Source organism: Borostomias antarcticus (genome assembly GCF_949987555.1).
Source record: "Borostomias antarcticus genome assembly, chromosome: 19".
In the NCBI taxonomy this organism is placed as follows: Eukaryota; Metazoa; Chordata; class Actinopteri; order Stomiiformes; family Stomiidae; genus Borostomias; species Borostomias antarcticus.
The window spans coordinates 19211582-19235492 of NC_140252.1; the positions used below are offsets into that span (position 1 = coordinate 19211582).

Here is a 23911-nt window from a genome sequence, read left to right on the forward strand (position 1 = left end):
GGTGCATTCTGGGGCAGACGCATTCTAGAGCCGACTGTTTGCATGGTTGATTCACACAATACTAACCCTTCTTCCCTTCACCAAACACAGCATTTCCTAGGAGTCCAACTGGCCGTTTCCTCAGTACTCAAAGTCCTCATCTTAGAGTCAAACTAACACTGAGCTTCTCTTTTTTTTTTTTTAACAGACCTTAAAATAAAATGGTATAAAATTACAAAACAAAACCAAAGTAATTCAAAATCCAATCAGTGCACGGCCTTCTGAGACCCATCAACAGTGAGTAAAGGAGCCAAGAGCAGCCGCTAAGCATTGTGGGACACACAAGAGCGGAAGGTGGGCGGGTACCCCACACAGAACCCCCCCCCCCCAACATCTCTGTCTGGAACCAGACCCACGCTGACGATATTTACGTCGGTGGAGTAGCCATTCAGCAGCTTTCTAAACGACTGAGAGAATCACGGCCTCCGGTTTGACTCCGTTCTAAACGTCTTCCGCCTCTCTGAGCAGCGCCACCTGTCTGTGCGGAGGCGCCGGTGCAGCGCTCTGGCCGCGCCGCCCGAGTGGGAGACGACTGCGCATCCCAGGGTGCAGTTCGGTCTCTAGCTACAGTACGGCCGGGCCGGACGTACCGAGCTGAAAAAAAAAAAGAGTTGCGACCCACAGGTGGGATGATCGACTGCGTCGCGTGCAGCTTGTCCGTGGGTTTCGGGCTTTTCCGCCCTTCCGTCGGACTGCAGGTGCCCCCGGACAGCGCACCCCCCCCCCCCCCCCCTCCGGCGGTCAGGCGACGGGTCAGTTCTTGAAGGCACCGCACCGGCTGGCCCGGCAGATGAACTCCTTCAGCATGTTGCCGTCGATCTGCCAGAAGGCGGCGGTCTGGGTCACTTGGGTCAGGTGGTTGACGCAGAACTTGAAGCAGAACTCCTCCAGGTCCTGACAGGTCAAGAGGTCAAGAGGTCAAACTACTACAGTAGCACAACAGGTTCCATGGGTGGTGTGAGGGGGGTCAAAGAAAGGTTCCCCCTTAACAAAGGTTTAAAAATTAATTAATTAATTTCAGAAATTAATTAATTAATTTCAGAAATCAGAAATTAATTTCAACTATTCTTCCTGGGGTCCACACAAAAATACAGAATAAAACATTCAATACATTATGTACATTCATAATATACTAATGATAACACAAAGTAAATAAGCTAGCTAGCTAGCTGCTCTTCTAAATTATTTTCTTCCGAGTGATCACTGTTCTTAATTTCTTTTCAAAGCTGATCATACTGGCAATCTGAGTTTAATGCAGTGGTAGTTTGTTCAATACATTACTGAGTTCCTTAAAGCATTAGTTTTAGGTAACCGTAACGTGAAGCGTTTCATGAAGGTCTGTCTATTCTCATGACCATGTCTGTCAGTTGTGTGTATTATCTGTGTGTATAAGTATGTGGGTGGCTTTGAGAGTGTGTGTGTGTGTGTGTGTGTGTGTGTGTGTGTGTGTGCGTGTGTGTGTGCGTCACCTCAGCGTCGTAGCGGACGGCGGCAGACAGCAGTGAGAAGGCGTTGTCCACAGTGATGCCTCTCTTGATGATGTGCTGACACAGCCTCTTCAGACGGTTCTCACAATACGACGTGGCCAAGTCCAACAGGCCTGCAACACACACACACACACTTGAATCATTGCTAAGGGTTTTGTGTGTGTGTGTGTGTGTGTGTGTGTGTGTGTGTGTGTGTGTGTGACTATGCATGTGTCAGAGTGTGCGTGTGGGAGTGTATGGTAGTGCTAACCGATAGCGTCCTCTGGAGGCAAGGTTTTGTATGTGTGTGTGTGTGTGGGCGCGTGTGTGTGATTGACCAATAGCGTCCTCCGGAGGCAGGGTTGAGCATGTGTGCGTGTGTGTGACTGACCAATAGCGTCCTCCGGAGGCAGGGTTGAGCATGTGTGCGTGTGTGTGACTGACCAATAGCGTCCTCCGGAGGCAGGTCCACGTCGTCGGTGTAGAGGAACTGGAGGAAGGAGCGGTAGACGGGGTAGGAGAACTGGTCGATCTCGATCACCTCCTGCAGGTCCTCCGTCCAGTGGGACTGGAACATGGAGCGGAAGTGTTCGCACCTGACCAATTTAAATACAGTCAATTAACCAATTAACAAATCAAACAATTAACCAATCAAACAATTAACAAATCATACAATTAACCAATCAATCAATTAAACTATCAATCTTTAATTACATGATTCACTTAAACATGATGTTATAGACTACAGCGATAGCCAACACATAATGGCCTACTATGTAGGCGACATCTTTGTAACTATATGAATACTCTACTGATAGTCATGTCTCTCTTATGAAGCATTTAGCCCATGTTTACTGCTCTGTAAATGTTCTTAGCCAATAGACAAACATTTCCCAGGAGCTCGCTCGATCGTCTCGTTGAGAGGTCAGGGAAGAATTTTTACAGCTCACTTTTCTGGCCCCCGGGTGAAACAGTTTTTTTTGCTTCCCTCTGGAAAATGTAGGGGTGGGACCTATGCCCCCCCATTGCTCTCTGTAAAGCGCACTGTGTTGCCTCTGTGTATGAAATGTGCTATACAAATAAAGTTTGATTTTATTTGATCAATCAACCAATAAATCAGACTTGATTTATGAATGGCACACTTCCTACAAAGATTGTAATCGAATGTGCTTGACAAGAAAGATGAATATTGTCTAGCGAAGCATTCTGATAGCTGTACCCATCATCTGTTCTGATAAACACTCAGAGGGACTAGAACCTAAACTAATGCCAGGCTCACACTACAGGATTTTTAAAAACCTAGCCTATTTCGAAATCGGGTTGTATCACACACATAAGGAGAATTTTAACAGATGTTCTCTCTAATCTCAAACAAGCGCACACGGCAAGATTTGAAAATAACGGCTCATCACACACTACGGGATCTTATCGTGCCCGAGGGAGCAATGAACCACTGGTCTCGCCATCTCGCTTGTAAAGTAGTGACATAATAATCTATATATCAAACATGTTTGATATTATCGTGGCCGCCCCGATGGTTCTGCGAGCCGATCAGGACGTATAAGATCATTACAAGATCATCTGGGCCGAACATCGGTACCGACCCAGGTCCCAGACCAGATTTCTTCTCTGATTGTCGAGAGGGGTGAATCGGGGAGAAATCGTCCCAAACATCCTGTAGCGTGAGCCCGGCGTTAGGTGCACTCATCCCCTCTGTTGAGATCGGTACGGACACGGATGAGGAGGCGAGACGAGGGACAGACAACACAGGAGGACGGCGGCGCTTTAGAAAATAATCGCGATTCCCCCCCCCCCCCCCCCCCCCGAAAAAAAACGCCTCGTCCTGATTGGATCACCTGATCTTGAGCACGGCCTTGTGGACGTGGATGTATTTGCCGTCGACGCTGAACTTGAGGTCGGCCGTCTCGGCGCTGTCGAACTCCTTCCTGAGGGACTGGGCCACGGTCAGGAAGTCGTCGTGCTCTGGGGCAGAACACACAGGTGGGGGGGGGTAAGGCCTTAGCTGGGGGGGCAGGGGGGCAGATATAGACAGTGCAGGCAGTGTGGTCGCACTGGGGCCCGTGGAAGGACAGGGCCCGTAGAGATTCCAGCTACAGTTGGTTGATTAGTCGACTTGTTGATTTGATTTTGTCGTTGATTTGATTTTGTCGTTGTTGTTGATTTGATTTTGTCGTTGTTGTTGTTGATTTGGTTTTGTCTGTTTGTTCCCACGTGTCAGAGCGCTATCGGTGGTTCTGATAGCTTTCTCCATCAATCTCTACTTAACTAATAACTAATTCTAATAGAACTAATTCGACTGTAAAATCCAACATATCGTCAGTAAAATATATACATTTACATATGCCTAATGGTGTGTGTGTATTCATAACTAGTAGCTAGCGTAAACTGGGGCCCATCGTAACTACGTTACGCCACTGGGGGGGGGAGGGGGAGGGGGGGGGGAGGGGGGGTCGTGGTGCTGCTTCCTGCAGGAGAACCCTGACTGGTTTGTCAACCCGTGTAATTTGAACGCAGATCTGACGAGATTGGTCTGGAACAATAATACCTCACCGCTCCATAACCTGTGCATCCTCCTCCAACACCTCTCTCTCTACCCCCCCCACCGTCTCTCTCTCCCTCACTCTCAGCCTAACGACGGTCCAGTGCCCAGGGAGAGTGAACAGCCCTGAGCGCCCGCGCCGAGGGGGCGGGGCTTACCCGTGGAGAGGAGCCGCCACATGACGGCGGGCGTGGCGAAGCAGGCGAAGATGTCGTCGGTGGTGGCGAAGTGTGTGAGGTGGGGCAGGACGACGGACTGACCCCGGCACTGACCCCACATGTACACCTGGCCGCTCTGGGTCTTGGCCGCTGACGTGTGCGTGGAGTGACACGCCGCGATCTCCACGATCCTGCCGGGGAGGGAGAGAGGCGTTAGGGACACTCGGACACTCACAAACTCACACACACACACACACACTCACACACGCTCACGCACACACACACATGCACACGCACACACACTTACACTCTCACACTCGCACGCACACTCACACACACGCACACACACTCACACACACTCACACACACGCTATTTGTAGTCTGCACCAGTATGTCGGAGGGACATACCCCCAATACCACCCTTGATGCCGAGTGGAAATCTTGTAGTCTTTGGTATGACACGACACGGGGATTGAACCCGCAACCTCCCAATCTCAGGGCGGACACTCTACACCACAAGGCCACTGAGCTGTCCCTGCGCCACACTAGCGTCATGTGTACTTGAACAAACACACGAGTCCCGAGCCCCGCCTACAAGCCCCTGCTCCAGGGGCGCGTCCCCGCCCTTCCCATCGGTCGAAAAACACCCACCCTGCTCGGACGCTAGTCGTTTCCAGGGTCGGCAGGACTGGAGGAGAGGAGGACGTACCCCTGACAGACATAAAAGGTGGACGCGCGGCAGGAGACAGGAAGTCTCTCTTTGTTTCCCCATAATCCCCGGTGGACAGCGGAGGAAACCGCCATCCAGGACACGATGGCGTCACAGAGACAACCCAATGATGGCGTCATACAGACAAATCCCTACTGAGGAGGTTTTGAGTCAGGGCTTTATCAGTGAAATCAGATTCAACAGCAGTTTTATTTATATCCCCCGAGAATTGAAAAAACAACCTTTGATTTTTATTTTTTTTTACTTCAGCGGCCAATAATGTGATTGATGGCCATCGCATACAACAGAATGGGATGAGGGGTAGAGAAAGAGAGTTTTGTGAAAAATGAACCTGGGTAATCTGTAGCTTTAGAGACAGTCATATCCCTGCCCACCCATGCAGGCATGGGACAATCAGCCTGCGCCTCTCTCTCTCTCTGTCTCTCTCTCTCTCTTTCTCTCTCTCTCTCTCCTCCCATTCTGTTCTCCATTGTCACAGGAACTATGTCATCTATGAATAGAGACTGGTCTAGATCTGGTGAGAGGATGGAGGGGGTTAGAGCAGCATTCAAACCATCTGTGTGCTCCAGAGGCCAATGTGGGATTTGAACACACACACACACACACACACACACACACACACACACACGCGCGCGCACACACAATCAATCAATCAATCAATCAAAGCTTTATTTGTATAGCGCATTTCATACCCAGAGGCAACACAATGCGCTTTACAGAGAACAAGGGAGGTGGGCATACGACCCACCCCTACATACTCCACACACACACCTTCTCACCTCTCCTTCTCAGCCATGAACGTACACACACACACGCGTGTGCACGCACGCACGCACACACACACACACGCACCCTCTCACCTCTCCTTCTCAGCCATGAACGTAAACACACACACACATAACACACACACACACACCCTCTCACCTCTCCTTCTCAGCCATGAACGCACACGCACACACACACACACACAACACACACACACGCACACACACACCCTCTCACCTCTCCTTCTCAGCCATGACCTGGACTGGGCTGAGCTGGTTGCTCTTGTTGCCGGTGCCCAGCTGGCCGTAGGTGTTGGCCCCCCAGGCGTAGAGCAAGCCCTCGTCTGTTAGTGCCAGCGAGTGAGCATAGCCAGACGCTATCTGGAAGTTAGGGACACGGGAGGTTAGGGAGGGACACCGGGGGGGGGGGGCGTTAGGGACACGAGCCATGTTCGAAACCCTTCCCCCATTACAGAAATAGTGGACTGTGGAGTGGGCTCGCCATTTTCTTCGAGTGTCCGAATGTCTCAACGGTTGAAGTTTGATTCTCTATATAGACCATTGTGGAAAATACCCACAATCTACAGGATGTACCCTACAATTTCTCGTTCACTACCCTTCTTTGGGAATAGTGAGTGGTGAGTGAGAGAATGAAAGAGTGGTTTCGAACACAGCTAGCGTGTTAGGGAGCCCGGCGATGGGCTGTGCACCCTGAGACACGCAGGGTCAAGGGTCAAAGGTCATTAGCCTCCACCCCGTCCTCACCTGTAGCACACAGAGGCCCTGCAGGCCTGCTAGGCGACAGGGCGTCAGCTGGTTGCCGTTGTTGCCGACTCCCAGCTGTCCGTTGCCGTTGTAACCCCAGCCGAACACCTGTGGAGGGACACGCCTCGACATTATTACATCACATCCTGTTTTGGTGAGTAACAATAATAATAATAATAATAGATTACATTTAAATAGCACCTTTTTAAACACCCAAGGACGCAAAGACAGACCAGAACAAAAAGGTGCACATAAACCTATTAACTACTGTAACTAAGTAAGTAACTGACTGACTAACTGACTAACCAATTAACTAACTAACTGACTAACTGACTAACTGACTAACTGACTAAACTATCTAATTAACTAGCTAGCTAACTAGCTAACTAACTAACTAAGCAGCTAAATAAATATCAATAAATAACAACTAACTAACTACAGGCCGAAGGCCTTGGTGAACAGGTGGGTTTTGAGGGCTAATTTTGAAGATATCCAGGGTTGGGGTGTTACAAATCTGTTTGGGATATTGGGTCCTCTAAAGGGGCTCGGGAGGACTGGTGATTCGGGACCCAAGATTCCCCTCCCCCGCACCTCTCCGTTGTCCACCAGAGCCATGGAGGAGGTCTGCCCACAGGTGATGCCCACCACCACCTTGCTCTGCAGGCAGCTGGACACCCTGCGTGGGCTGGGCTGGTTGGCCGTGGAGCCGGAGCCCACCTGGCCGCAGTTGTTGTAGCCCCAGGCATACACCTGGAGGACACACACACACACACACACACACACACAGTCAGTGTCAAAACAAAACTAGACAGTATAGCATACACACATAATTGACACCATCAGTTCAATGATGGCCAAATAATGTACTAGACTGACTGACCGACAGACTGACAGACTGACTGACTGACTGACTGACTGACTGACTGACTGACTGACTGACTGACTGACTGACGACTGACTGGCTAACTGGCTGACTGGCTGACTGACTGACTGACTGACTGACTGGTTGGTTGGTTGGTTGACTGGAAGGCAGGCTGTGCACTGTCTGAGTGAGCGAACTGAGTCAGAGCTAATGCCCTTCTGTTGATACGTCTGCAGGACTTGTCATCTTATTAAAAATAATAAGCTGATTAGGTCCTGCAGACACAGCCAGCCCTGGGGAGTGGGGGTGAGCAAGGTGGGGGGTGATTCTCTGGGCTGATGGACAGGCTGCCAATACCATCCCACAAAGACGGAGAGCGGATCTAAGGGAATTATGAAAGGAATACGTGTGTGAGGAGGAAGATAGGCCGTAGAACAGTCGGTTCTGGCTGATACCACAACAACCCAGATATTACAGCCTATTACAGTACGCTACGCCACCACAGGTCCGCGGCGCAGACGGACAACGCCGCCTCCTCAGAGTCGGCTGTTCTCACCGTCTCACCCCGTGACAAAAGTGGAGAGAGAAGCCTTTTTTTTTCCTATCGTGTTTTATTTCTTTCTTTGTCTGAACCGTACCTCCCCTTCGTGGGTCAGGACCAGGGAGTGGTGCGACCCGCAGGCCACCTCCTTCACCCTCTTGTTCTGCAGGTTGGCGGACACCAGGATGGGCGACACGCCCTGGTTGGTGGTGCCGTTGCCCAGCTGACTGTACCCGTTGTGCCCCCAGGCAAACAGGTCTCCGTCTGCGAGACGTAAACAACAACAACATGAGCAAACATAAACACAAACAGCAACACCCCTAGGCAATATAAAACACGAGCCGACTGTAGGTGGCAAACGTCCACATGGCGGCAACGAACCAAGTTGATGGCGGAGACCTGGGCAAGAGTGTGTGTGTGCAAATTATATTACCGTCATTTAGCTGAGGCTTTTATCCAAAGCAATTACAATAATTGCATTGGACGTAGGAAGTCAGTGTACTACTACTCGCCAGAACTCACAAGTGCATCTCCTTTCTAAACAAGTGACTAAAAGTAGAATCTAGTGCTGAAGCCAAAGTGCAAGAATAGCAAACTAAAAATATAATAGGTGCTTAAGCGGGAGGATCCTGGTAGTACTTCTTGAAGAGGTGAGTTTTGGACCTGTGGTTTTGGACTTTGCTGTCCTGAAGTCAGTGGGCAGTTCGTTCGACCACTGCGGGGCCAGGACAGAGAAGACCGACCGCAGGGCGCCACGGAGCGACGGAGCAACCAGTGGGCCCCGCGGCAGCGCGTATGAAATGCGCCGTACGAATAAAGTTTGATGTGATCTGATTCGTTGTACCTTCAGTGGCGAGTAAGACGTGCGGCCCGCTGCCGTAGCTCAGGCTGGCCACCTTCTTCCCCCGCAGGAAGTCCACCTTCTTGGGTACGATGGTGCTCAGGCTGTCCCCCGTCCCCAGACAGTTACTGCAGTTCAGCCCGAACACAAACACCTGCACAATAAGGCACAGGGGTCGGAGGTCAAGAACAGGGCTCAAAGCGTGCCCACACAAACGAACAAACAAACCCATGTTGGGGTGGGGGGGGGTGTAGTGATGTTAAATGTGTGTCCTGGCCAAAGCGACAGACTTGTCTCCCTCCATGCCGATGTCATTTCTCTGTGAACCAGGTAAGATCCAGACACAAGCAGGCTATCGGTATTTTAATCAGTATTAAAATGAGAGTGTTTTGTAACCAGTCAAAAACTCCTGGTTGTTGCTTTAAGGAAACAAGGGGTGTGGAGAGACCAGGGCCCCCATGTATCCCGGCGGTCTCACCTCGTCGTCGTTGGAGATGTAAATGGCCTCGTTGGCGGAGGTTCCGAACACGCAGGCCTGCCGGATGGAGGCGATGTCCTGGGGGTCCAGGAGGGTGAAGATGGGCCACTTGCTGACGTCCACCATGGCTGGGTACCTCACTCGCCGCCTGGCCGCCCGTCTAGGGCTGGGGGGCGGGGCGGGAGCGGGGCTGGAGGTCGGGGCGGAAGCAGGGCCGGGGGCAGGAGCGGGGGGAGGGGGGCTAGGAGGGGCAGCAGGGCCAGAGAGGTGAACACCACCACTAGCTCCACTCACACTGCTGGACATGGCGAGACAACCATGGAGAGGGCTTCTCAGTGACGATATCACACAAAAAAAAGAAAGAACAAGTTTGCTACCTACGTAATATAGTATACCGTATAGTATACAGTACTACAGTATACCGTTGACCATGTTATATATATCCCAGCATCATCCGCGTGGGTGACAGGACTGTACATGTAGCCAAGTTATAATAGTTACAAAACCTGCAGTCTCTCTCTCATACCACAAACATATGCAGATGAAATCTGAAAATTGTCTGACAAAGCTATAATGAGTTAGCCTAATTACCTCTCACTAAGGACTCGGGCTAGCTAAAGCCCTCTGTGGCTTGCCAGCCTAGTCTAGCAAGCTAACGTTCAATTGCATCTAGGACTCCAGCCCCTATGTTATTGCCTGCCAAAGCAAGCTAATCTAATGTATTCATACAGAGTAGATTACACAACAAAACCGCTGGCTAGTCTAACGTTAAGCAAAATAGCAACTAGCTGGTTTATCTAAATTAGCTACACCGATGTGTAAAGGAGCTCTGCAGAGTCAGCAAGCTATCACTGACGGGACAAGCTAGCTAGCTACAGTTTCTGGATTAGCCCACTGTCTATCCGTAGCTTAGTTAGGGTGCGTTCGTTTATAACTGGGAGGTGGCAAATTGCGACTTGCTACTAGGAATGATTAAATAAAACACCGCATGAACTCGCTCTTCCTCGTCGCAAATTCGGATGTTTCTCAGCCCCCAGTTGCTCGAATGCACTAGATATAACTAGGTAACTGTGATATAATGGTATATAGATATAACTAGGTAACTGTGATATAATGGTATATAGATATAACTAGGTAACTGTGATATAATGGTATATAGATATAACTAGGTAACTGTGATATAATGGTATATAGATATAACTAGGTAACTGATATAATGGTATATAGATATAACTAGGTAACTGTGATATAATGGTATATAGATATAACTAGGTAACTGATATAATGGTATATAGATATAACTAGATAACTGTGATATAATGGTATATAGATATAACTAGGTAACTGTGATATAATGGTATATAGATATAACTAGGTAACTGTGATATAATGGTATATAGATATAACTAGGTAACTGATATAATGGTATATAGATATAACTAGGTAACTGTGATATAATGGTATATAGATATAACTAGGTAACTGATATAATGGTATATAGATATAACTAGGTAACTGTGATATAATGGTATATAGATATAACTAGGTAACTGTGATATAATGGTATATAGATATAACTAGGTAACTGTGATATAATGGTATATAGATATAACTAGGTAACTGTGATATAATGGTATATAGATATAACTAGGTAACTGTGATATAATGGTATATAGATATAACTAGGTAACTGTGATATAATGGTATATAGATATAACTAGGTAACTGTGATATATGGTATATAGATATAACTAGGTAACTGTGATATAATGGTATATAGCTCGAATGCACACAGGTCGGAGGTCGGTATTTTGCCACCTACGACCACAAACGAATGCACCCTTAGTGAGCTACCTGAGCATTGCTCCATCAGATCATCAAGCGCTAAACTGGGGGAGACAAGAAAAACACACTGAACTGCAATACTTCATCACGGGAACCTGGTTTGCGAGAGTTTAAATTAAATTACCAGAATGACCCTGTGTCACGGGAGCGCTTTTGTCGATAAGAAAATGTTGGAGTTTTTGTTGTTGTTGTTCTCCTACATCCTCCTCCTTCCTCCGTGGAAACACAATGACGTCATCGCGAAAAAAAAAAGAAGCATTTTTTGCGGTCGCGCGCCGTACCGAATGTGAACTCGCGAGATCGGTGTGGTCTCGCGGGGCTAGGCGCGCCGTGCGGGTGCACGATCATCAAACGATAAAACTGTGAGAGGTCGCAGCCTGGTGGTGTATCATGAGATGACATGGGGAAAAGGTTACGCCTAGATAGTAGATAGGGTTCCAACTTCCAACATCTTTAAAAGAGCATTACACATACATGACAACAATATGTCCAGAAGTTCATATAGGCAAGGCAAGGCAAGTTTATTTATATAGCACATTTCAGCCACAGGGCAATTCAAGGTGCTTTACATGAGACATTAAAAGCATTAAAACAAAAAGCAAGACATTATAGACATTTAAAACAAAAGGCAGGACAAATTAAAAGCATTAAAACAAAAAGCAAGTCATTATAGTCATATAGGCTACTCTGGGTTATTATAAGACTGGTCTTAAGACCTACTTATTTAGAAAAGCTTTGTGTATGTAATGTGCAGTATATAGGCTACTGTAGCAAACGGGGAGTAGAGAACAACAACCTCTTGCTTCCAAACCTGGCTCACTAACTGCAAAACCAAGAGAGCTGACAGAGCTGTTAACGGGCCTTTGAAGAGGAGAGGGTAGGCATGAAGCTCAGGAGGTAGGGCCTAAAATGGCCGGCTGGGGATCTCATGGTCACTGGTTTGATCCCAGCTTCCAGAACAAAGGTATCATATGAGGTTGGTTTTGGCCATTTTAAGTCTTTCTGGAAGGAACCGTCGTCTGCAGAACATCTTGCGAACACAGGCTATAATGGCCCTGGTTCCTGATAAGATATGTACACAAGTAAGTAGGGGCTAACTCAAGGAGTTTTATAGATAAAGCTCAACCAATGGGTATGCCTGCTATGTTTTGATTGAATTAACTTAAAATGTCTGCACATCTTTCCCCTCTCCTCCTCTTCCTGAGGTGAAGTGGCTTCAAGTTTCTACCCAACTATCTTCTTAACATGTCAGAGCTGTGACAGAAGGAAGGAAGGAAAAAACTCACATCCTTAAATAGAGTCTGCCTACATAAGAATGTGGAAGAACGTGTTCTATCATGTGACCAGAAACACAAGCTTTTAAAAGTAACTGCTTTGAGAGAGAGAGAGAGAGAGAGAGAGAGAGAGAGAGAGAGAGAGAGAGAGAGAGAGAGAGAGAGAGAGAGAGAGAGAGAGAGAGAGAGAGAGAGAGAGAGAGAGAGAGAGAGAGAGAGAGAGAGAGAGAGCACACATACTTGTAGCAGGTCTGCTCTCGCAATGACACAGTGCTTACAAAGACCGACATAACTATTGTTCGGAAGGAGAGAGATTGCGTCGAGAAACAACCCGATTTTCGTTTTACACCCCAGGAATTTGAATTAGCAAGCCAGGAGCGGAGCAGGAGGGGAGGGGGGTGGGGGGCGTCATGGGGCAATACCTGTCCAGGAAGAACAACATCAAGCCTCCTCAGGTGGTTCTGATGGGCCTGGACTTGTCTGGGAAGTCCACCCTCCTCTCCAGGCTCCAGACGGGACTATTCATGGACACGTCTCCCACCGTGGGCTTCAACGTGGGGACTCTGGATCTGGACAAGAACACGGCCCTCACTGTGTGGGATGTGGGGGGCCAGAGCAAGATGAGGCCCAACTGGAGGTAACTGGCTCCGTTTTCTCTGGCCCACGCAGGCAGCTAGATTGGGGGACAGACAGGGGTGGCTGTAGCTCAGTTGATAGAGCGGGTCGTCCAATGATCGAAGGGTCAGTGGTTCGAATCCCAGCTCCGACTGTACACATGTCGAAGTGTCCTTGAGCAAGACACCTAACGCCAAATTGCTCCCAATGAGCAGGTTAGCACCTTGCATGGCAGCTACCACCATTGGTGCGTGAATGGGTGAATGAGGCCATTGTAAAGCGCTTTGAGTGCCGCTAAGGTGGAAAAGCACTATATAAGTGCAGTCCATTTATAGACAGGCACTCCTGAAAAGTACCAGAGCCGGTTTGATTACTTTTATGCGTGGGTGGACTGTGCCACGTACGTTATTCACAGTTGTAATAGTATAGCCTTGTGTCTTCTGAAGAATGCCTGCTAAATTTTAATTGAGCTAATGACTTTCCCCTGGCACTGACACATCCGTTTCAACTCATTAACCTAAGTCCTTGCTGGAGTTGCGAAGAACACTGAATTTTGAATGTTATCAGACTGTTCTCAGAGTCAATTCACAGTAGACACAGACATCCCTTCACGCTGGTGATCTCATGGCAATGCCAAGCCCTACATATACATCATAGCCTTGCAAAAGGTACGTTTTTCCTACAAAGCTCCATAGAACACACCAAGGAACATCATCCTTATTGCTAGCTGCCAACTATACCATCACCACTACAGTAGCCTACCTGCTAACCTTATTATGATTCCTATTACAGGTACTACCTAGAGGGCTGTAAGGCTATGGTGTTCGTGGTGGACAGCAGCGACCGAGCCCGGATGGTGGAGGCAAGAAAGGCCCTGAAGAAGATTCTGGCCGATGAGAACGTGAAGGGCATTCCCCTCATGGTACTCGCCAACAAGAAGGACCTGCCCAACTCCATGAGCATCCGGGAGGTGTCCAACCTGCTGGAGCTGCCCAGCTACGAGGACAGACTGTGGGAGATCCAGGCGTGCAGTGCCCTGCAGGCCGTAGGGCTGCAGCAAGCCTTCTTCTCCGTGGCCAAACTCATCAGGAAGAGCTGAGAGCCACAGCTCCGATGGGGCTTGGTCCACGTTATTTGCAACAAAATTTACGTAGCTACGGCTTTTGTCTGCCCCCACGCAGAAAAATCCTGGAACATGGGTGGTGAAGTGTGGTTTGGCTGACCCACAAAATAAATTGCTGCATACAGACTGGTTTAAATGTGCCACAGTACTATTATAATACATTTATATATAATAATAGGCCTAAATGTGTGAATAAATATACACTATTGCACTGATAGAAAGTAGTTACTGTAGATAAAACAATGAGACAAATTGGTCCATTCACATGCCATTGATTCCCATTAGATTGAGTGCTTTTGACATTGTTGACCTTGGAATGGATGACTCCAACCCAGGAGGGTGTGTGAGGTGAGCTACAACCTCTCAGTTCTTTTTAACAAGCCCAAACAAAGCAAGGGTCCTATTTTGTCATAATTGCTAGAGTTTGTCGTCGAAGAAAAAGTAAGAGTATTCCAAGCATTGCAGGCAAGTAGCCTATCGGTTGTGAGTGTAACCCTACACGATACCTCCATGGTGTAACCTTTCGCAGACAGCATAGAAATATTCAGAGTCAGTGTAGGCAGGTAGAGGTCAGAGGGCTTCTGAGTCAGTGTAGCCAGAGGCAGAGGTCAGAGGGCTTCTGAGTCAGTGTAGCCAGGCAGAGGTCAGAGGGCTTCTGAGTCAGTGTAGCCAGGCAGAGGTCAGAGGGCTTCTGAGTCAGTGTAGCCAGGCAGAGGTCAGAGGGCTTCTGAGTCAGTGTAGGCAGGCAGAGGTCAGAGGGCGTGCGTTCTATATCCTCGAGTTGCGCATGCGCGGACGACGTCGGGGCTGCTGGATGTTGGAGCGTAATGGCGGCGCACCGGGGACCCTCTTCGAAATGGCTCTTTTCCCGGGAGCAACTTGAAGACACGCCATCCCGGCGTTCCGGGGTGGAATCGGACAGAGAACTCTCTTACCGACAGCAAGCCGCCAACTTGATCCAAGACATGGGCCAGAGACTCAACGTGTATCCTTTCTGATTCTCTAGACCAGCGATTCAGCCCAGGGAATTGGGCTCCGACTATTTCCTGGAACAACGTTAGCTATAGGCCATGGAAAATACATACATGTATTTTTAATTTGCCGTCTTTTGACTTGTATAAACTATAAACACAGCTAAGGGTTATGTCAAAGAGGTTAGGATCATTAGTATGATCACATTAAGACCCCTAGAACAAACTAGTGTAAGCTAAGGAATAATCAATTTCAGCAAATAGACTGAGCCCCAGCTAGCTAGAGCTGTGGCCTTGTCTGGTTGTAGCCGAAGTTAGCTAGCAGCACATTTTCAATCTGCAAAATCCTGCCTAATAACCTAGCTATTACCAGATCCAAGCGTTTTATTTGGTTATAAGGTATGTTTTCGACTGGCTGCTAGTTTGCCTAGCTTTCCCAAGAGTTAATAATAGTAACTATACTAAGTATATAGTAAATATAGGTAGCTAGTGCTAAGTGGCTAGCTCCAGCTCACTCACGGTAAGAGAGACTCAGTCTGTTGTCTTTCATCAGCACGCGTTTCCTAAGATGTGGCACCAAGAAAACCACCAGACAGACCTAGTATTGCTCACCACTTTGCTTTAGTTCAACACAATCATTGGGATAATAATGAGCTAAATATAAGATATCGTCAATATGAGCTGTTTATTTGCAGTGACTAGCCAGTCTGTTAGCCAGCTAAATGTAGCCTAGCTAGTTTTTTTTATTAACATTTTTATCAATGCGTGAAGCTAGCTAAGCTACAATGTCTGTCATGTGTTGTTATTGTGTTCCTTAACCCGAGTCCACAGCTCTCAACTCGTTATAAATACAGCAATTGTTTACATGCACAGATTTTATATGATTCACTCCTTCGCCACGTTTCACAGAAATGTAAGTGATGGCACATGGCCTCTTTGTATGACCCCCACTTACTGTACTTACTGTACTTACTGTAGCTAGTATCCTATTCAGCTTACTGTAGCTAGCATCATATTCAGCTTACTGTAGCTTGCATCATATTCAACTTACTGTAGCTAGTATCATATTCAGCACAGCATTATTTGGGTGTTAAATGGCCTAGGCAGCTAACTGGATCTGTTCTCACTACAGGTAATGTCTCAAACCACATTGTTCTTGGCTGCGAAGGTGGAGGAACAGCCAAGGAAGCTTGAACATGTTATTAAAGTGGCACACGCCTGTGTCAACCCTCAAGATCCCCCTCTAGATACAAAGAGTAACGTAAGTGAGATTCGTGGGAGGAAACTGTGGTTCTTCTGGTGTCAGTTAAGTGTAACTGTTAATGTCTGGTCACCTTACCTCACGCTATACATAGCAGCGTTTTAAGGCACAGCATGAGACCACTGTATTGCCAACGTAGACTTGGCATCCGTTCCTCATCGATAGAGACAAAGGAGACATTGACTGTGATTTTTGCCCAATCACCGCCTCAATTCAAGTCTCAAATCTTTCCTTCTAACTGGTGTATCTTTGTGGAAATTTGTAAGACTACGTCAACGATCACAATTCTGGGTCCCCCAGTAATTCACACAAAAAAGTCCCTGAATCAAAATTTTGATCAGAGGTGTTGAGACAAATTACCAATGGTCTATATCATGTATTGAACTTCAGGCATACCATCAGCAAGCGCAAGAGCTGGTGTTTCTAGAAACGATAGTACTACAAACACTAGGTAAGTTCTAGAAACGATAGTACTACAAACACTAGGTAAGTGCTACACGACTGGTGCCAGTTGCTGTGCTGCTCTGTGTTTGTGTAGTTCTGCTTTTACATGGGGGGGGGGGTACAGATACGTATACCCCATGAGTGTTTTTTTTTGTATTAGTAATGCGTTGGTCTTGGATGTTTATTTTTAATGTGACATTTGCTGCATACATGTCTTTTCATGTCTAATCAATCTTTTCAGGTTTTGAAATAACAATTGAACATCCTCACACAGATGTTGTGAGATGTTCCCAGCTAGTGCGAGGTACAGACTTCTTTTCTTAACTTCTGTTTCTTGGGGGGGGGGATGAAAAGTATCAACCACCACACAGCGCATAATCTGGTTGATGATCATGTCATAGCACCACCAACACCACAGCAAGATGGCCGACTAATCTTTATTTTTTTGTGTGCATTCTCTTGTTTTACAGCAAGCAAGGATTTGGCACAGACTTCCTATTTCATGGCTACCAACAGGTTGTTACCCTGTCCCCACTTATTGCACTTGTGAAGGCACACTATGGCTTCCTGCCCTGCAGGGTCCCCCTCCCTGTGTCCAACGCCCTTTGCGCCAGGTTTCTGGGAAGCCCCTCACAAGGGTGGTACCTGCCAGGCTGCTGTGCGGTGTATTGTACAAGGGCTCCATGTTGGCATATAGGGGTTGAATGCACAATGTGAAGTGTAGTGGTGCTGTATACCTCACGTTTGCTTGGTACAGAGTGCATATGTCTACAAAAAAAACAAAAACACAATTGGTAGCCTGAATATAGATTGCCACTAAAGATTGCAAAGATGTAAACTTAGAGGTTGTCCTGGTAAGTATACTCTCTTGTTTATTTATTTTTGTTTAATCGTTTGCTTTTAAGTTTTAGGACCCCGAGAACTACACTGGAAACGTCTTGACGAGACCAAAAATAGTGAACTTTCACTTTCAAAATGGAGGCAAGGCACAACGTTTGCAGTGTAGTTCGGAGGCTCAGAGCAGGAAAGGGATCATGTGCAGTGATTACCTCACCTAGTTCTCCAATATCCAAGTCTCGGCCGATGAATGTTTCTCAATCTTATTTACTCAAGGAACCTGTCTGTTTACCTCCTCAGTCCCCCTAAATGTAAGATTTGCATGTTGTGAGAACTGATTTCTCTAAAAGAACTGATCATGCATGCCAAAACATACACACTGATGTTTGAGAAACACCGTTTTATGGTCTAGCTTTATGATATGGCTGGTTATTTATGAATTGCTAGGTTGTTACAGAATTCAAGTTTGAAGTTAAAGGATAAGGACACTGAATTTCATGTTTAGCCCTATTCCTGGCTTCCATGGCATGTATCTGACTAGTACAGGTTAAAATATTTCTGTTTTGTGCAGTACAGAGTTCTGTGTCAATAACGTTGGCGCGCGTACCCTGGCTCGTTGCTGGCTATGGGCACACTCGAAAAACTCTAAAAAGTATGATATACATGGTTTTCAAGTTCAGGAATTACACCGTTTATGCTTACCAAGCTCTGAAGTCGTCCTGTAAACACCATAGGTCCTTTCGCCTCTGCATTTCCAAACAGTAACTTGTAAACAGTACTAATTTCACCGAACATACAACAGCCATCCCTTCACGCTGTAAACCTCCGCGAAATTCATCCGAGTTTTTCGAGTGTGCCCATAGCTAGCAACGAGCCAGGGTGCACACGCTGACGTTATTGACACAGAACTCTTTACTGCACAAAACAAATATTTTAACCTGTACTAGTCAGATACATGCCAAGGAATCCAGGAATAGGGCTAAACATGAAATTCAGTGTCCTTATCCTTTAAGATTATTTACTACGCTGAATTTAAAGCAGCACTTGCACTGCCATGGATGAATAATATTTAAGTCTTGTGTTATTGTCTTTACCTGCTGCAATATTCAATGTCTGGACAGAGCCTAAAGGGGCTTTTCATTTAGTCCAGTATAATTGTATGAATTATTAATGTGGGATGACCCAAGTTGCCCCTCAACCCCAATGGAAAAAACATCCACCCTTAAAAAGCACCAGACAAAAAGTATAACAAAAATCTGATTCAAAGCCCTGATGTGTGAAACGGCACCACACAGCCTGGTTTAGTACTGGTCCTGTGTTAGTAAACATCCCGGTCTAGTACTGTTCCTGTGTTAGTAAACATCCCGGTCTAGTAAACGTGTAAGGTAAGGTCACACGGGTGTAATTAATATTCGCCAGGTGAATGACCATCGCCTGCTGAGGCGAAATTCGTGTCAAAATTCAACTCCAGGTGAAGGAACGAGGTGAATTTATTTCACCACCAGAAGCGAATGTTTTATTCACCTTTTTCCTTCGTATGGAAATGATTGTGAGGCGAATATAAATTTTGCCCGTGCGCAACTGCACTGTTACGGTAGCTACGGCCACACAGCGCTGTGTCCCTCGTCACAGATCAGGGCTTTGAGGCCGTTATCTCTGGACCCATTTGAATGTGAACGGACTTGAACATAGCAGATTGATGTCGGCGACCAAAACAGGAAACTACTTGATCAGAGCCTAAACGTGTTCAGACATTGTACGTTCAAAGAACCAAGTGGCCATCTAGAGTTATTTACATAATGTTTTCAGTGTCAGAGTTGATAAGGTAAGGGGTGTGTGTGTAACGGAGAGAACCAAATTCATTGTTGTAGATCCTCGTTCCTCACACTGACGGTCTGGTCCAGAGCGATGTGTGTGTATGCCTGTGTTGCTTGTAGGGTTGAAAATTTCATGAATATTCACAAACTTCCCAACAGGCATTTATGGGAATTAATGGGAACTAACGGAAATAAACAGGAAATTTATGGGAATTGAGGAATACATTGTTTTCCAGTTAATTCCCATTAATCCCCATGAATTCCTGTGAATTCCCATGGGAAGTTAGTGAATGTTCTCTGAATTTTTCGACTCTAGTTGCCCCATGTCAGGTGTGCATGGAGTGTGAGCTTTTGTAAAATTGTAAAACAAAAGTAAAAAAAAGTATCCCCCGTTCTCTGATCTCCCGGCTAACGAGAGCGCGTCTCCGTTGTGTTCTTCTCTCCCTCCTCCCAGCCTGCATCTCACCACCTTCTGCCTGCAGTACAAGCCCACGGTCATCGCCTGCGTCTGCATCCACCTGGCCTGCAAGTGGTCCAACTGGGAGATCCCTGTCTCCACCGACGGCAAGCACTGGTGGGAGTACCTGGACCGCACCGTCACACTGCAGCTGCTGGATGGTACGCCCGGACACACACACACACATACACACATACACACACACACACACACACACACACACTGCAGCTGCTGGATGGTACGTCCGGACACACACACACACTGAAGCTGCTGGATGGTACGTCCGGACACACACACACACACACACACACACACACTGCAGCTGCTGGATGGTACGTCCGGAGACACACACACACACTAGGGGTGTAACAATATATCGTGCCACAATATATCGCGATACAGAAACGTCACAATATGTATCGTCAAGGTGAAAACAATATCGTGATATGTTTGTTGTATATCAGTGAACGCTGGCTACACAACACTGGTAACAAACACGTCTTTTGTCTCTAGGCCTATCCCTGATATAACAGTTAAGCTCTAAATTCACAAAGTGTATTGGAGTAGAAATGTGGAGAAATGCACTATTGGTGTGAACAGCAGCGCTACTGCAACGCTTCACACCTGCCCTTAGTGTATCGTATCGTGTTGTTATCGTCAACCCAATATCGTGTATCGTATCGTGAGATTAGTGTATCGTTACACACACACAGCCAGTTTTGTGTCTTAGCAGTGTCCTTTGGGGCGAGTTTTTTTCCATCAGTGTCCTTAGGAAACCCAGGCCTAATGAGAATTTTGTGTGTGTGTTCCGTGTGTGTGTGTTCCGTGTGTGTGTTCCGTGTGTGTAGAGCTGACCCACGAGTTCCTGCAGATTCTAGAAAAGACGCCCAGCCGGTTGAAACGGATACGGAACTGGAGGGTAAGGTTCTAGGTTCTAGGTTCTACGTTCTATGTGCCGCCGTCGGCCCGGCCAGCTACCTGTCACACGTATACGTCTTGTCTGTCCATTGGTCCCAAGTAAGGTCCTGAGCACCCTGCCACCTGACCTCTGATCTTGACCCCGCGTGTCTCTAACCCCTCCACCCCTCCTCTCCCCAGGCCACACAAGCTGCTAAGAAGCCAAAGATGGATTTCCAGTCGGGGGACGGTGCCTTCCAGGGAACGTCCGGCGCCGACGGCCTCCCCGGCGGCTCCTTCTTCCCCCCCGCCTCCATGTCCGACTCCGGGGAGATGGCGTCCCTGGACGGCACCGGCGGCGCGGCCTCCTACGGCTCCTACCAGTCCCTCGGGGACCCGGCGGAGGCCTGCGGCGGCTTCGACCAGGGCGGCGCCGCCAACGCCTTCCCCTCGCTGGGCGCCCACTCGAGGTACACGCCGGGCAAACACGAACACAAGGCCGGCGGAGGCGCCGACAGGCACCAGCAGGCCGCCAACGCCCAGCCCTTCGCCCGGCCGCAAAAAATGAGCCTGGACAAGTACCGCGAGAAGCACGCCGCCGACCTGGCCCTGCACAACGGCAGGGGGGAGGAGCCAGGCGGCGACGCGTCGTCCTCATCGTCATACGTATCCCCCGCCCTCCTCCCCCCCCCTCCCCACCACAAGAAGCGTCCGCAGCAGCAGCAGCCGTCGTCGTCGGGCGAGCGGCGGGACAAGGCCGGCTACAAGAAGTCCCGCCTCCCCGCTCCGTCCTTCACCGACGCCAACGGCGCCGCCAGCAGCGAGGAGCTGAAGATGAGGATCAAGGTCTCGTCGGAGCGCTCTCACGGCGCCGGCACCTCCGAGCCGGGCAAAGACAAGCACAAGGACCATTCCGGCCACCGCCACGCCAAGCACGGCCACTCCCACCCCTACGCCCTCAGCGGGAACGGGCGGGCGGGGGCGGACGGGGCGGCCCCGCCCCTAAGGGGAGGCCCCTCCTCGGGCCACGGCGGCGGCGGCGGCGACACACAGGGCTCCTCCTCCTCTTCCTCCAGGAAGAGGGGCCACCCCGACAGCGGCCCCCACAACAACCACCACGGCTCGGCCAAGAGCAGCCGGAGCTCCAGGGGCGCGGGAGGCTCCGCCCACGCAGCCGCCGCCTCGGACGGAGGGCAGAGGACGATGGAGAGGCTGACTCACGACGGGACTAACGGAGCGATGGCCGCCAACGGCCAACACACTGACTACAAAGACACGTTCGACATGCTGGACTCCCTGCTAAGTGCCCAAGGGATGAATCTGTGAGGCGGGTCTCCGAGGAGGGAGAGGTGTCAGGATAGGTTTAAAGAATTAGGTTTTCATGATTTTAAGGAGGAATGGGGTAGGGGGAAAAAAGAGAAAAATAGATTTTATTACTTTTAAGTTATCAGACTTCAGCACCCCCCCCCCCCCCGATCCGATCGTGTCCATGGTTTTATTTGAGTATCCTGTGAGGTTGGCCAGATACGTACGTGCAACACGCAAAGAGCTGGTTCCCCCCCCCCACCCACCAGTGGGGCCGGGTTGTGATTGAGAAAGAAAAACAATGTTTTAATTCTGTATGTGAAAATGAAAGCCGTCTTATGTTTTTAAACGATGTGCATGTCATTCACTCACAAAAGGGAAGAACTAGCAGCAGAGATGATGGTTTACCGACAGTGGAAGTTCGCTGTGTGTGTACTTTTTTTTTTTTTTTCTAGGTTACCATTTAATTCCTTGGAGAAAATAAAAAAAACTCAGGTCTTGAAACTTTTTTTGATATAAAGAAAGAATCTTCCTCTCTCTAGGTGTCTCGCCTGTATCCGTAGAGATGTATAACGTTGTCCGTCGGTTGGTTGAGATGTCTTAACGGTCGACGCCTCCTTCTCTGGGGCTGCCGTACGGTTGGTTGAGATGTCTAAACGGTCGACGCCTCCTTCTCTGGGGCTGCCGTACGTCTGTCAAGAGGAGGGAACAAATTGTAGGTCTATAATATAATGATTCAACTACTACCACACTGCTAGTCGGCGGCCATGTTTTCCGCGTCCTCTGTCGTCCTGCAACCGGACGCCGGAGGGGGGCGGAGCCTCCGTGCTTTGCAGCTGCGGGCCATTCTAGAGCTATAAATGAAGTTTACGTTATATCTGCTGTGAAGTGCATTTAAGGTATCTCGGCAAAATTGCAAGAAGCCTTGTGATTGTAAGTCGTCAATCGCTATTCAATATTGGTAAATGTCTAATTAACCACCAGAAAAAGAGCTCTGTTTAAGACTGTATATAGGGCTGTAGTTCTGAGTTTAAACAGTTGGCTTGTTGGCCCAGTCCAGACATTTTCATTCAGTGTATTATGAGGTCCTGAGGCAGATTCTGTGTTGATGAACATATCCTTTATTTGTGTACTGGGAGCCCAAATAAATGTGTAAAACCTGTTTTTACACAACACGGAATTGTCTTTGTACACTTTATTTGGATCTTTAATTTGATATCGAATCTCATTTGATTGCATAAAGCTTCTCCTGTTGTCCTACATTTGATCTGGAATCATGAGCACTGTAGTTTCTCAAAGTGTTATTTCACCAACCCCCACTAGATGGTGCTATTCCGTCATTGGTTTTGGGACAGGCAGAAGATGTAGAAAGGGGTTTTCTATGGTTCCATCCTTCTAGTGTAGGCAGATCTGTCCTGGGGCGGGGGGGGCATGATTAATCACCAGCTCCAGTATGCTGTGCTCATAGATAACCCCCCCACCCCTCCCCTCCCTGAGGATGGATCCAGGTGCTGCTTACCTGGCCTAGTTCACACACTCAGCAGAACAAGCAGGTGATATTCCTAAGGGACTAGCTAGTTAGCACAATACTGTAGAACTCACCACAAAGTCTCCAGTTTGCACTCTAAAATAAAATAACTGGATATTCTTTTTCTGGAGTGACACAGCACAGCCATGCTAGTAAAATATGCAGAACCATCGATGGTACTCGGGAAAGAGAGCTTTGTAGTTTAAATTAGCTAGATTTCTTCTGATATTCAAAGTGCTCAGCACACGTGTTTAGTGCAAGTTCCTTTCAAAGGAGTGACTGGATTGAATCTGATTGGGCGGGAGAATCTCCCGTCGCCACTGATTGGGCAGT

The 23911-nt window shown here is 48.1% G+C and overlaps 3 protein-coding genes across 5 annotated transcripts; 2 read left to right on the forward strand and 1 right to left on the reverse strand.

Annotated features, from left to right (window-relative positions):
- Positions 1 to 792: 792 nt before the first annotated feature.
- LOC311321476 (RCC1 and BTB domain-containing protein 1-like) lies at positions 793 to 11261 on the reverse strand (the record flags this gene model as incomplete). Of its 2 annotated transcripts, XM_084453462.1 has the most annotated exons (12): positions 11174 to 11261; positions 9205 to 9532; positions 8730 to 8880; positions 7983 to 8149; positions 7074 to 7232; positions 6483 to 6590; positions 5956 to 6098; positions 4224 to 4414; positions 3362 to 3488; positions 1950 to 2101; positions 1509 to 1639; positions 793 to 933 (listed from the first exon to the last, which is right to left on the reverse strand). In XM_084453462.1, the coding sequence occupies exons 2-12, from the start codon at positions 9508 to 9510 to the stop codon at positions 793 to 795; spliced, it is 1776 nt and encodes a 591-aa protein (XP_084309588.1). In that variant the 5' UTR covers positions 9511 to 9532; positions 11174 to 11261. The 2 variants fall into 2 exon arrangements, with proteins under 2 accessions (XP_084309588.1, XP_084309589.1); XM_084453463.1 differs by lacking the exon at positions 11174 to 11261 and having other exon boundaries at positions 9205 to 9610.
- A 1472-nt stretch (positions 11262 to 12733) lies between these two features.
- arl11 (ADP-ribosylation factor-like 11) lies at positions 12734 to 14037 on the forward strand (the record flags this gene model as incomplete). Its single annotated transcript, XM_084453786.1, has 2 exons — positions 12734 to 12960; positions 13731 to 14037. 2 exons carry the CDS (start codon positions 12734 to 12736, stop codon positions 14035 to 14037), a joined length of 534 nt encoding a protein of 177 aa, XP_084309912.1.
- An 840-nt stretch (positions 14038 to 14877) lies between these two features.
- On the forward strand, positions 14878 to 23213 carry LOC311321507 (uncharacterized protein). 2 transcript variants are annotated; one of them, XM_084453498.1, is made up of 9 exons: positions 14878 to 15046; positions 15864 to 15945; positions 16165 to 16293; positions 16684 to 16744; positions 16979 to 17041; positions 17208 to 17253; positions 19846 to 20009; positions 20697 to 20767; positions 20947 to 23213. In XM_084453498.1, the coding sequence occupies exons 1-9, from the start codon at positions 14889 to 14891 to the stop codon at positions 22069 to 22071; spliced, it is 1899 nt and encodes a 632-aa protein (XP_084309624.1). In that variant the 5' UTR covers positions 14878 to 14888; the 3' UTR covers positions 22072 to 23213. The 2 variants fall into 2 exon arrangements, with proteins under 2 accessions (XP_084309624.1, XP_084309625.1); XM_084453499.1 differs by lacking the exons at positions 14878 to 15046; positions 15864 to 15945; positions 16165 to 16293; positions 16684 to 16744 and adding an exon at positions 16756 to 16779.
- Positions 23214 to 23911: the final 698 nt, after the last annotated feature.